This window comes from Aegilops tauschii, chromosome 7 (genome assembly GCF_002575655.3).
Source record: "Aegilops tauschii subsp. strangulata cultivar AL8/78 chromosome 7, Aet v6.0, whole genome shotgun sequence".
In the NCBI taxonomy this organism is placed as follows: Eukaryota; Viridiplantae; Streptophyta; class Magnoliopsida; order Poales; family Poaceae; genus Aegilops; species Aegilops tauschii.
In genome coordinates, this window is record NC_053041.3 from 123,749,325 (window position 1) to 123,763,487 (window position 14,163).

The 14,163-nt window shown below is 43.7% G+C and overlaps 1 protein-coding gene across 5 annotated transcripts; it reads left to right on the forward strand.

The window, feature by feature from the left end:
• Positions 1 to 7,774: 7,774 nt before the first annotated feature.
• On the forward strand, positions 7,775 to 12,785 carry LOC109779219 (uncharacterized). Of its 5 annotated transcripts, XM_020337824.4 has the most exons (5): positions 7,776 to 10,547; positions 10,773 to 10,823; positions 11,017 to 11,066; positions 11,281 to 11,377; positions 12,467 to 12,785. In XM_020337824.4, exons 1-5 carry the CDS (start codon positions 10,419 to 10,421, stop codon positions 12,512 to 12,514), a joined length of 375 nt encoding a protein of 124 aa, XP_020193413.1. In that variant the 5' UTR covers positions 7,776 to 10,418; the 3' UTR covers positions 12,515 to 12,785. The 5 variants fall into 5 exon arrangements, 2 of the variants coding, with proteins under 2 accessions (XP_020193413.1, XP_020193414.1); XR_012189088.1 differs by adding an exon at positions 10,637 to 10,677 and having other exon boundaries at positions 7,775 to 10,547; positions 11,017 to 12,785; XM_020337825.4 differs by lacking the exon at positions 11,281 to 11,377.
• Positions 12,786 to 14,163: the final 1,378 nt, after the last annotated feature.

Consider the following 14,163-nt stretch of genomic DNA (forward strand, 5'->3'; position numbering starts at 1 on the left):
TGCTCCTGCAGCAGGTTTGGCACCTAGCAGTGCTTCCAGGACGTAATTCTTCTGTGCAACAATGAGGATAATCCTCAAGTTACGGACCCAGTCCGTGTAATTGCTACCATCATCTTTCAACTTTGTTTTCTCAAGGAACGCATTAAAATTCAACGGAACAACAGCACGGGCCATCTATCTACAATCAACATAGACAAGCAAGATACTATCAGGTACTAAGTTCATGATAAATTTAAGTTCAATTAATCATATTACTTAAGAAATCCCACTTAGATAGACATCCCTCTAATCCTCTAAGTGATCACGTGATCCAAATCAACTAAACCATAACCAATCATCACGTGAAATGGAGTAGCTTTCAATGGTGAACATCACTATGTTGATCATATCTACTATATGATTCACGCTCGACCTTTCGGTCTCAGTGTTCCGAGGCCATATGTGCATATGCTAGGCTCGTCAAGTTTAACCTGAGTATTCTACGTGTGCAAAACTGACTTGCACCCGTTGTAGATGGACGTAGAGCTTATCACACCCGATCATCACGTGGTGTCTGGGCACGACGAACTTTGGCAACGGTGCATACTTATGGAGAACACTTTTATCTTGAAATTTAGTGAGAGATCATCTTATAATGCTACCGTCAATCAAAGCAAGATAAGATGCATAAAAGATAAACATCACATGCAATCAATATAAGTGATATGATATGGCCATCATCATCTTGTGCTTGTGATCTCCATCTCCGAAGCACCGTCATGATCATCATCGTCACCGGCGCGACACCTTGATCTTCATCGTAGCATCGTTGCCGTCTCGCCAATCTTATGCTTCTACGACTAGCGCTACCGCTTAGTGATAAAGAAAAGCATTACAGGGCGATTGCATTGCATACAATAAAGTGACAACCATATGGCTCCTGCCAGCTGCCGATAACTCGGTTACAAAATATGATCATCTCATACAATAAATTTAGCATCATGTCTTGACCATATCACATCACAACATGCCCTGCAAAAACAAGTTTGACGTCCTCTACTTTGTTGTTGCAAGTTTTACTCGGCTGCTACTGGGCTTAGCAAGAACCGTTCTTACCTACGCATCAAAACCACAACGATAGTTTGTCAAGTTGGTGTTGTTTTAACCTTCGCAAGGACCGGGCCTAGCCACACTCGGTTCAACTAAAGTTGGAGAAACTGACACCCGCCAGCCACCTATGTGCAAAGCACGTCGGTAGAACCAGTCTCGCGTAAGCGTACGCGTAATGTCGGTCCGGGCCGCTTCATCCAACAATACCGCCAAACCAAAGTATGACATGCTGGTAAGCAGTATGACTTATATCGCCCAAAACTCACTTGTGTTCTAGTCGTGCATAGGACATCTACGCATAAAACCTGGCTCGGATGCCACTGTTGGTGAATGTAGTCATTTCAAAAAATTTCCTACTCACACGCAAGATCATGGTGATGCATAGCAACGAGAGGGGAGAGTGTTGTCTACGTACCCTCGTAGACCGAAAGCGGAAGCGTTAGCACAACGCGGTTGATGTAGTCGTACGTCTTCACGATCCGACCAATCAAGTACCGAACGCACGGTACCTCCGAGTTCAGCACACGTTCAGCCCGATGACGTCCCTCGAACTCCGGTCCAGCCGAGTGTTGAGGGAGAGTTTTGTCAGCACGAGGGCGTGGTGACGATGATGATGTTCTACCGACGCAGGGCTTCGCCTAAGCACCGCTACAGTATTATCGAGGTGGACTATGGTGGAGGGGGGCACCGCACACGGCTAAAAGATCAAACGATAAATTGTTGTGTATCTAGGGTGCCCCCTGCCCCCGTATATAAAGGACCAAGGGGGGAGGTGCGGCCGGTAGGAGGGGGCGCGCCAGGAGGAGTCCTACTCCCACCGGGAGTAGGACTCCCTCCATTTTCCTTGTTGGATTAGGAGAAGAGGGGGAAAGAGGTGGAGGAGAGGAAGGAAAGGGGGGGCGCCGCCCCCTCTCCTTGTCCTATTCGGACTAGGGGGCAGGGGCGCGCGGCCCTTGCCCTGGCCGCCTCTCCTCTTCTCCACTAAGGCCCACTATGGCCCATTAACCCCCGGGGGGTTCCGGTAACCCCTCCGGTACTCCGGTAAAATCCTGATTTCACCCGGAACACTTCCGATATCCAAATATAGGCTTCCAATATATCAATCTTCATGTCTCGACCATTTCGAGACTCCTCGTCATGTCCGTGATGACATCTGGGACTCCGAACAACCTTCGGTACATCAAAACATATAAACTCATAATATAACTGTCATCGAAACGTTAAGCGTGCGGACCCTACGGGTTCGAGAACTATGTAGACATGACCGAGACACGTCTCCGGTCAACAACCAATAGCGGAACCTGGATGCTCATATTGGCTCCCACATATTCTACGAAGATCTTTATCGGTCAGACCGCATAACAACATACGTTGTTCCCTTTGTCATTAGTATGTTACTTGCCCGAGATTCGATCGTCGGTATCTCAATACCTAATTCAATCTCGTTACCGACAAGTCTCTTTACTCGTTCCTTAATACATCATCCTGCAACTAACTCATTAGTTGCAATGCTTGCATGGCTTAAGTGATGTGCATTACCGAGTGGGCCTAGAGATACCTCTCCGACAATCGGAGTGACAAATCCTAATCTCGAAATACGCAAACCCAACAAGTACCTTCGGAGACACCTGTAGAGCACCTTTATAATCACCCAGTTACGTTGTGACGTTTGGTAGCACACAAAGTGTTCCTCCGGTAAACGGGAGTTGCATAATCTCATAGTCATAGGAACATGTATAAGTCATGAAGAAATCAATAGCAACATACTAAACGATCGAGTACTAAGCCAGCGGAATGGGTCAAGTCAATCACATCATTCTCCTAATGATGTGACCCCGTTAATCAAATGACAACTCATGTCAATGGCTAGGAAACATAACCATCTTTGATCAACGAGCTAGTCAAGTAGAGGCATAATAGTGACACTTTGTTTGTCTATGTATTCACACATGTATCATGTTTCCGGTTAATACAATTCTAGCATGTATAATAAACATTTATCATGATATAAGGAAATAAATAATAACTTTATTATTGCCTCTAGGGCATATTTCCTTCAAAGGCGTGGTGGACAAAGCATGAAGCATTGCTGGTCAGCGTGGCAGGGGGCACCCGCGGTGAGGAGGAAATTTATTGCAGCCGCAACATGTTCCTTTCATCGTCGCCACTACCGGCAGCTGCGGATGTTGCCCGCGCCCTCACAGTGGTGGTCGAGCCCCTAGGTGAGCTGCCTGCCTCTCTCCATTAGCAATTTTCATTGCTAAAATTAGTGGGTTCCAGATTTGGAAAGTAGGGTTTGGTGATTCGGGGTTGAAAATGTTTCTAAAACTCGAGTTAACTGAATCTTGCTGTTGCTATTTCACTAAATTAACTGGAGTACTGAATTTCGGACTTTGAATTAACTGAATGGTCATGTCCTGTCTGACTGGATTTTAGGGTTTTGAAATATAGTTTCAGTCTATCTAACTGGGTGCCTCCAAAGGGTTAATTATTCTAGGGTTTGTTACTTTACTGATTGATAGATGCAGTTTGCATTTGAACTATCCTTGTGCACTGAATGTAACAGACACTAAATGCCACTACTGAAACTTGCAAGGTGTTGTGTAGTGGGTAGATGAGTTTAATTTGGGTTGAGTGATGCAGTGCACTAGTTGACTATAAAAGGAGCGAGTCAGTGTACATAGTTTTAAATGATTTGACTGATGTGATCATGTGAGGTGTTAGTAGGTGTGCTAAATTTAATGTTCAAGTTGGTTCCAATGTCGTGTTGATTACAGATAGTAAGTGTACCTAACTATATGAGACAACTTGCAATATTCAGACTTTATTCAAACTCATCACACTATGAAACCCTACAAATAGAATAACATTTCATCTTTGCATTGACACCTAGATCACACCTATAGTTCCATAGTAAGCTGACTGAAGAAAGTCTAGACATGTTCTGTGTATTGAGACCTAGAGAACCAAAGTTGACGAATCGTGAGCTCAGTTGACGATCGGGCGACTGTCTATCGATGGAACGGGCGGCACCACCATAATGAGCTCGTAGTCCAGGTGGAGTTGCTCGCTCGTAGTCCACTTATCTTTGCATTCCGAACGGGCGGCTATTTATCGATGGAACGAGCACTTGGTTGCGTTTGGGAATGAGCAGAGTGAACGTGCCGGCCCAGTTGACGAACAAGCCCGGTACACGAAAAACGAGTGAACACGCCGGCCTGACCCAGCAGCTTCGTCCCGTGCGCTGGAAGAAAAATGACGGCTGTTTACACCACACCGTCACTGCTGCCCGCTGGCTCGTGATCGGCCACGTCAAAGTGATCATTTTTTACTTAGTGTTTTTGCCACTGTCAGAATTTTGGTTCGATGTGAAATGTCACAAATCGTAAAGTGGTGGTTTTCCGCTAATCATGACACGAATATGGTGGTTCTGTGGATTTAACTCCAAAAACGGAGGCTGGTTTTGGGCAGTGTCTATGTTTCTAGAGAGAGAGAACATGGATTAAAAATGCAATGTTATAATATGGTAATTTGTTTTAGAGGAAAGGCATCAACACGACTTTATAAATAAAGCCATCTGGCAGTGGTCACAGCACAAAACCACCCAGCACGACAAACCAACGGTCACAACAGAGGGATAGGAATAGAACAGTATAGAGGTACATGGCTCCCAGGCCAAGAGACAACACGCAGGCCATAGAACTAGGAATAAAGCAGAACGAGTACAACAAAAGGGACCACCAAGTTCCTCTAGTCTCATGTCTGATGCTGCGATAGAGAGAAAGATGAAGTCCGAATCTTGGAAGATATCAGGTCGAAAGTGTCATGGTCAGCCTCCTTAGTCAATGATCTTCACTGCTGCAAGAATAGGCAAGACTTAAATAAACAATCAGCAGGTTTAGCAGGAAAAATATGCTCTATGGTGAATTTATTTCTAGTAGTCCAAAGGGCCAGCAAATAGCCGCAAGACCGACCTAGAACACTCGCTTGGTGGCCCCAACAAGGCCACGAGCAAGATTTCTAAGATCAGAGAAGGAGGAGGGGTTCCATGGTACCCGAAGCCAGGACCGGATACAACACCAGACCATCTTGGCCAGGACGCATTTAAAAAAGATATGGTTCGTGTCCTCCAACTCGCCACACAGCGCACAACAATCCGAACCCGGTTCGTTACGTTTACGGATTTGATCAGCCGCATGTAGCCGCCCTCTATAAACTTGCCATAGAAAGACCTTAACCTTGGGAGGGATGCAAGCACGCCAGATTAGCTTAAACTTAATTGTAGGAGTGCCGGAAATGAGCTTAGCATACAACGACTTAACAGAAAAGCCCTCGGAGGCGGAATAGGGCCAGACCACCGAGTCCTCCCCCTCCGAGAGAATGGGAATGCAGCCAACAAGATGCTGACAGTCATTAAACTCTTCAGGAGATAGAAAAATTCGGAGGGCCAAGTCCCAATTATTATCAAAGATCTCAGAGATGAAGATCTCCGGATTCGGGCAATAGGAAAAAAGAACTGGAAAGGACACCGCTAGAGGAGAGTCACCACACCACCAATCGAGCCAAAACTGGATGGATATGCGATTACGAACCATAAACTTGACATGGGATTTAAACAGCGGGCGAACTTTGACAAGATCTTTCCAGAATTGAGATCCACCCGAGGATGAGGCAACCATGGGACTTGAGTTAGGAAAGTATATAGTCTTGAGGATATTATACCACAGGGGCCCTCCGCATTCGACATAACTTTCCACCACCATTTGATGATAAGGCACTTGTTCATGACCGCAGTGTTAATAATGCCCAACCCCCCAAGGTTCTTGGGCCTACAAATATGTTTCCATTTGACCAGCCTATACTTGCGCTTGTTATCCGCAGTGTTCCAATAGAAAGCACCCGTATGCTTATCAAACCCACCGTGAATACCACTCGAGAGGAGGTAAAAACCCATCAAAAACTTAGGGAGGGAGGAGAGGAAAGCGTTAATGAGGGCAACCTTGCCCGCCCGAGTGTTATATCTGCCCCTCCACGGCATAACACGATTACCTACTTTAGTCACCGCCGGGGCGAAGTCTTTGGCAAATACTCCCTCCGTCCCAAAATAAGTGACTCAACTTTATACTAACTTTGTACTAAAGCTAGTACAAAGTTGAGTCACTTATTTTGTGACGGAGGGAGTAATTTATCTGGGGAGATTGGAAGTCCCAAGTATTTGAAGGGGAAAGAGCCCGAAGAGCAGTTAAGCAGTTGAGATACCCGCAAGGCCTCATCCTCAGATACTCCTGTAACAATCACTTCGCTCTTAGAGAAGTTGATCTTGAGCCCCGATAAGGCTTCAAAGCATAACAACATGAACTTAAGGTGAGTAAGACAGTCGTCATTTAGTCAACCATGATGATCGTATCGTCTGCATATTGAAGGTGTGTGACGCCCTCGGGAATAAGATGAGAGATAACAGGGGAAATGTGGCCAGGCGTGGCCGCCCTAGATAAGATGCGACATAAAGCATCCGCGACGAAATTGAACAGAAGCGAGGATGCCAGACCCCCTTGTCTCAGGCCCCTACCATTAGGAAAGAAGTTGCTAACCCTACCATTAACCGAGACTATAGTGTGACCTCCCATCACCAGCTGCATAATCCTATGGACATAAGCCCCATCAAAACCCTTGGCCAACAAGACCCGACGCAGAAAAGACCAGCTCAGCGAATCGTAGGCTTTCTCAAAATCTAGCTTAAGGGTCACAGCCTTGGTGCCGCGCACCCTAAGATCATGAACGATTTCGTGCAAACACAAGATGTCGTCTAAGATGAATCTTCCTTTGACAAAGGCCGATTGGAAAGGGTTAAGGGCCCGATGAGCGATGGGGGAGAGGCGGTTAGCGAAACCTTTGGAAGGGAACTTCACAAAACTATCATTAAGGGCGATAGGTCTAAATTTTGAAATAAGGTCGGCTCCTTTAACCTTAGGAATGAGAGTAATGACATCATAGTTCAACCACGAAATATCAACCGTCCACAAACAGAAGCCTTGGATAACATTACACACAAGGGTACGCAACTAAGGCCAGAATTTCCAGAAGGAGGGAATAGAAAAGCCATCAGGACCCGAGGCTGAGTTGGTGTTGGCCGAGTGGATGACCTCTAGGATCTCATCCTCAGATAAAGGAGTGAGCAGGGCCTCGTTCTCCTTGCTGGTAATTCTCCGAGAATCATCCCAAAGGGAGGAAGCGATCAAGAAGCCCGATTCGGGTTTAGCCGAAAGGACGGAGGAGAAAAAAATCCACCACATGAGACATAATAAGATCCTGGTCCGTAGCTCTATAATGTCGTTGATCAACACACTATCAATCGTGCAGAGTCCGCGCCTCCCATTAGCTATAGCGAAAAAATACGCGGTAGGGGAGTCACCATTAGCTATAGCGAAAAAATATGGCAATTTGTGTCATGTGCAAAAATAGCAAAAGATAAATATACGGATTTGCTATTTTACACTCGACTGTTATTCAATTCGCCAACATTCAAATCGCTGTCCGTCCGCTGTTGCGCGGAGATTCGTGCTTGGCTGTCTCGTTTTCGGGCTTGTTTTCCTTTGTCGGGTTCGGGTTTTTTGTCCAGCCCGTTACCGTCCGCCGGGTCGCCCCTCCCTCTCCTGGTTTTTGTCCTTTTTGAATTTTCGGCATCGTTTTTCTCTTTCATTTGTGCGGCACTGTAGAGATAAGGGAGTGAGGAGATAGCGAGGCAGAGAGAGGAAGAGGCGCTCGGGGCAGCAGAGCGATTCCTTGTTGTTCATGTCGATTCCGAGATCCCCCACCAGTGGAGCTTGATTTCTCTCTCCTTCCTCTTCGATTCCCCCCTCCTGCTGTTTGTTGGTCTCTCAATTTCCCTCTCGAGCGCGTGTTTTTTTGTTCATTTCTCGGTGCGTAGCTTCTAGGGTTCGTCCTTTGGTGTGTTGGTAGCTTTAGGTGTGGTTAGGTTCCTCATGTGGGCTGTGCTAGATGCAATGCGCATGTCCTCTATGGCCTGTGAGTGTCTGTATGTGCTTTTAAGTCCTGGGTGATTGAACTGCAGGTTTAGTGTTACTGTATATCCCCCTAGTTTCAGTGTTATGTACCGTAGACTTACTGCATTTTTTGCCCCAGACTGACTGTAATCCCTGTAGTTTTGAATGTCATATACTATGAATTTGCACTAGTCACTGTGTAATTCAGCCCATACTTTCAATGTAACTCACTCTATATTTACTGTGTATTTTGCCTCATTTTCAGTGTAATTCACAGTATTATTTCTGTGTTTGTTGCCCCATTTTCTGTTCCTGTAGTTTTAGTGCTTCTGTTTTCTTTTGCCCCATTTTCAGTGTAATTCACTCTAGTTTTACTGTGGTTTTTGCCCCAGTTTCAGTGTATCAGTGAAAGCACTAGTATTTTGCCCCATTTCACTCTAGATTTACTGTTGTAGTTTCAGTGCAATTCGCTAGGTCAAATCTCTAGTATTTTTTGCCCAATAATTATTGTGTCCTGTTTTCCAGTGTAATTCAATCTACAGTTACTGTGTAATGTATCCCGGTAGTTTGAGCTCTAGAATTACTGTGTAATTTATCCCGTAGTTTGAGCTCTACAATTACTGTGTAATTTGACCTAGAATTACTGTGTATTTTTTCTCGAAATTTCAGTGTAATCTACAAGTAGTGTTAATTCCAGGGTCCTGTTTCCAGTGTAATCCGCAAGAATTACGATTATTTACACTGTAATCCCTTGCTACTGTTGTAGTTCCAGTGTAATTACTGTGTATTTCATCCCATATTTTCAGTGTAATTATGCTTTTGGGATTAATGTGTCCTTGTAGACAAGAATTATTTCATCCCCATATTTTCTACCTGCTGTAGATTCCCTTGTTCTAGACTGTAATACTCCCTGTTCTTCACTGTGCATGTGTAGTAGCACTGCCTTCATCACAGTGTGGTTCTGAATTTCTATGTGTTGTATCTCTGACTTAGACTGTATTTTCCCCTAGTTTTCATTTGCTGCAGTTTCATGCCCGATGCATATTTGTAATGTATTTCTGAAGTTCACTGTATTATGTTGGTGTGCTGCATGTATTGTTATCTTGTGCTTCTTCACTGTACATCCCCAAAGTTACACTGTAATACCCCTTCACTGTATTATTGCTGTTAGATGATAGTTGTAGGTGGCTGGTCGTGATTTCCCCTGGTAGCTGAGGTGTGTCTGAATGTGTTAAAGTAATCTCACTGAATTTGATGCTTCTATTTCAGTGTTTTTACCCCCCCCCCCCCTAGACTGGTGTTTTCCACTGATATTTCCAGTCGAATTTCAGTTTCCTTTCACTGTATTATTAGTTTATTTTGTAGTCTAATGTCAGTGTACTTACCTTGTAACTTGCAATGTTATATGAGTGTACTAACTATGTAAGTACACTGTAATATCAGTGTATTTACAGTCTAATATCAGTGTATTTACTTTGTTACTTGCACTGTAATATCAGTGTACTAACTATGTAATGGCACTGTAGTATCGGTGTACTTACACTGTAAATAACAGTGTAATTTCAGTAATTTTACTTCACAATCCTAGTAATTTCAACAGTGTATTTTTAGTCGTGCAAGTGGATCTCTTTGTATTTGTAGCTCAAAATTACTGTGGATCTTACCCCTCATAATTTCAGTGTAACTACTGTCCCTGCTTTTACAGTGTAATTCTCCCATATTTTTTTTTGTAATTACTGTGTAATTCTCATGCCCATGTTTTACGACTGTGTAATTTACAGTGTTATACTCCCATATTACAGTGCAATTCTCATGCCCATGTTTGTAATTACTGTGTAACATGTCCTAGTAGTACTGTGTAATTTACAGTGTAATACTTCCAAATGCTCCAGAATTACTGTGTAATTTATCATCCAATTACAGTGTAATTTGTCGTAACAGTACTGTGTAGTTTTCCCCCTAGTTCCAGTGTAAATCTTTGATTTACAGTGTCCTGAGATATGCAAGATTTTTCAGTGTATTATGCCATGGAATCACTGTGTAATTTGTCCTAGCATTTACACAGTAATTTTAGCCCAACTACTCATGTATTTTACAGTGTATATGCCCCGATTTTACAGTGTATTATGCACTAGAATCACTATCTAGTATGTCATGATTACACAACAATTCTGGGAGGAAAGTTACCCCTTTTTCAGTGTAGTTTTAATGTAGTTTTATTCCGTAATCATCTTGCTTAGTTTATGTTTTTATAATATATTTTTGCGCCTATTTTTTGTAGTGTAATGTTCATGCTTTAGCTCTGTAATTTTCAGGTTTAGATTTATGGGAAAGCTTCAGAAAGTCTCTCACCAGGATGTTCCGTTAATGTCATCTTTTGAGAGTGCAGATTCTATTCGTGAACCATTCGTGCCTAATGACTTTGCGGAAGATGGATCATATCCAATGTCTACGGTAGTTATTTTTCTCTTATTTTTTCTAGTTATATTTTCTTTTTGATTTTATGTAATCGGTTTATATTTTCTTTCTTTCTGGTGATGAAGGAGCCTTTGACAAAGCTCTTTTCAAGTTCTATGTTAATCAAGTTGGTTATCTGCTTCTTTTTTCTTGTTCTTGCTGTTTTATGTTTGTTTGTTATTTTCTCTTGTTGAGGTGACTTTTGGCTTTATGTTTTTTCAGAAAGGAAAATCACTGAAGAGGAAGTTATCATCTGTTCGTAGAAGAAATGTGGTTAGTCCTCTTCCTCTTGCCATGATGCTCTCGTTCACTATTAGCTTATTCATTTTATTATTTACTGTTTTTTAGTACATCATTCATGTGATGCAGCCTCTTGCTCTCTGATGCAGTCTGTTACTCGATGCACCTCCATTTGTCAATTACTAGTTAGATTGCCCTCTGATGCAGCCTTTTGCTCATTTTGCAGGAATCTCTCAATGTCTTCTTCATCGAGGTATTCATTGTCATCTTGTTCATGTGAGTGCTCTGATTCTGGTATTTTTGTTTCTTCATTGTTCTGGCAACTATTGTTTTCTCTTGTTGCTGCTGAACTGGGGTCATCATCTTCAGCCACCTGCATTCATAGCAATTTGCTTCAGTATTTTATTTCTTACTAGTTTTCAACTTCTATGTATGTATCTTGTTAGTGAATTTTGGTCTTTTACCTGTTCCACATTTATGGTGCCAAAAGGGTCTGCATGCTAGGGGTTTTCTTCTGTTGCACCTTCTTCGGTTGGTGCAGTTTCAGTTTCCATTTCGTCGAATGTCTGCAGAATAGTACTGAAGCTGTAAGTAGCTCTCTTATTTTTGTCAGATCATGATAGTTTATCCAAATTTTTGTCACTTACTGTCGAATGGACTGATGTGTTGTTGCTGTTATGAGTTCTGTTACTCGATGCACCTCCATTTGCTGAATGTACCTGTAAGAAACATGCTCATAAAATATAGTTCTTGCTGTAATATCACAACAAATGAAACCCATTTCTTTTCCAAGAAGCTGTAAAAGTAGTACTGTTTTTGTAAGAATTTTTTCTTACCTTGTATATAATGTCTGAGTGTAGGAGCGCAATAAAAGAAAATGATTCCTGCAGTGTTTTTGTGTGTTAGATTTTGTTTTTGATGTACTCAGCTTTTTCTTATAAGTTTTTGACGTTTATTGGTACTTACATTTAGGATGAGATCTTCATGTGACATTGACAGTAGTTCGTCTTCTGTTATTATCCTTGTCATGCTCCCCATCTGCATATTTTGGAAAAGAAATGTCAGTGTTAGTACAACAAACATTTGTATAGTCCAAAGGAATTACAGTATAATTCCTGTAATCTCTAGAACAGTCCAAATGATTTACACAGTAATTACTGTAATCTCTAGGGGGGTTTCCCCATTTGCCGATGAATTACAGTATAATTCGGAAAGTTTCTGCTAGTGTAAAAATTGTGTTACATTCCATTTCCCCATTTCCCTCTGTAATTGATTGGCAATTTTACATTGTAATTCGTTTTGTATTTTTACCCTGTACACTTTAACACTCGAATTACTATAATTACTATGGGATTTACACTGTAATTACTGTTGTATTGCAGTTTATTCCATAGGTAGTTTCAGTGTAAGTTGACAAATTTCACTGTAATTCATCGGCAGTTACACTGTAGGTCTGTTACCATTTTAGGCAATACCCTGATTTTCAGTGTAAGTTGGCATGGTTTTGCTACTGTCCTGTGTATTGTCATTTCAGGCATAAGGTGTTGTTTCAGTGTAATTTCTTCAACTATGCAAGTTTTTTCTACTGCTACTGATCAACTATTTGCAGAGTATTAAGTTTTCTCTACTGTTGAGATTACAGTGAAATTTATGCTGAGATTTATGGTGTTATGTAGGAGGGGTGGAGAGGGGTTTCCCTTCCTTTTCCGTGCGTAGCAAGTTGATGGCAAGCAGGGAAGTTGTGGCCAGCTGTTAGCTGTGGTCTAGGGAGGGTTTGGTGGGGCTGGTTTACTGGAAACCGGGGCAGGGTTATGCCCGACCCGTTTTTGCCGAAATACAGAAAATAAAGTGGCTGGTGGGAGGGTTTTTTGGGACATACAGGTGTCATCTGTTCATTTGCTATGAAATTTGAATGTTGTCAAATTGAAAAATAGTCGAATGTCAAATAGACAGTCCCTAAATATATCCCTCTTGTGTTCTTTTAGGAAAAGAAAATTTGTCATTTTTTCAGGTTCCTAATAGTGTCCCACGCATCATCTCTTGTTCAAATAGAACATTTTGTTGCCAACGCGTTTGCACTGAGTATGAATACCATAGATTAAAATAGCCCGCGAAATAGCCGCGATAGTTGCGCTATAGCTGCCCGGGAGCCTCGCCGCTACGCTATGGCTGCTGCCGCGAAATCCTTCACATATCCCTATAAATGGCTCAACAATCAACAAATCCCTCCAGAATCATCTCCCCCACCAGAAAAATTTCCGCTATTTGCCGCGATTGCCCGCTGTGGCGGCCGCTATAGCTGCTGGGAGAGGCCGCCGCGAAATCGTTTCTCCCGTGATTTTAATCTATGATGAATACACGGGCTGCCGCGGCTCTCGGCAGAGAAGAGGCCATCCACGGAGGTGCGGCAGCCGGAGATCCTTGATCCTGCTCTGCAGCATGTCTCGTGATCCTTTGTCAATGTGGCACAGGGTCTCACAGCGGCTGGTGTCGAGCAGCCGGAGGCGTGGGCATTGGTGGGCGAGAGCGACTAACGAGTCTTCCTTGATCAGGCCGTGCGACATCACAAGCTCCTCGAGCAACGGGAGCTTCTCGGCCACCACTGAGATGAACTTCTCGCTGCTCATGTCGTGCAGCCGCGTCACGTGGAGGCTCCATAGTGACGGCGCGCTGCAAGTTACTATTAGCACAGGCATATCGTGTTGCAGATTCAGGAGACGAGATCGATCGATCGATCGACGCGTGCGTACCCGTGGATGAGGAAGGGCAGTACGTCGCCGTCAACGCGGCTGCGGAAGGACTAACCTTAGTCAAATGTGGCAACATTGTATGGTGAAGTGTGGCATGGTTAGGCCTAGAACCAAACAGCCCCTACGTCTTCTCGTCAGCGAGGTTGATGTGCCGCCACAGCAGCGACTCGCCGGCGGCCACCCGCCACCACGAGGCGCACGCAAGCCCCGCGCCGAGGAGGGCGTCCGCTTGCGGGATCAGGCTCAGGATGGCCCACAGGACGTCGCCGGGCAGTGCTGGCCAGTCCCTCCACTCCAGTGGCCCGCTGTTAAGTCGGCAGCGCCGGGACGGTGGAGGCGGGTCGATTGATGGGCTTCTCGCGCGCCTCTTCGAGCCCATGTTGTGTTCTTTTAGGTTTGTTTCTGTTGAGAAATTAAGCAATTGTTCGATTAATTTAGTCCAATAATAAATCATGAACATGACATAGGTAGTGCTAATGACATACTGAATTTTGATGATGTACGCACGTACTAGGCAGATAGTAGAAACATCTACGCAAACCACTAGTACTGCACACATGAACATAAATAGGAGCGGGGTAAATATGTTATACCCTCCAGTAGGCCAGTCGGCCGTAGCAGCA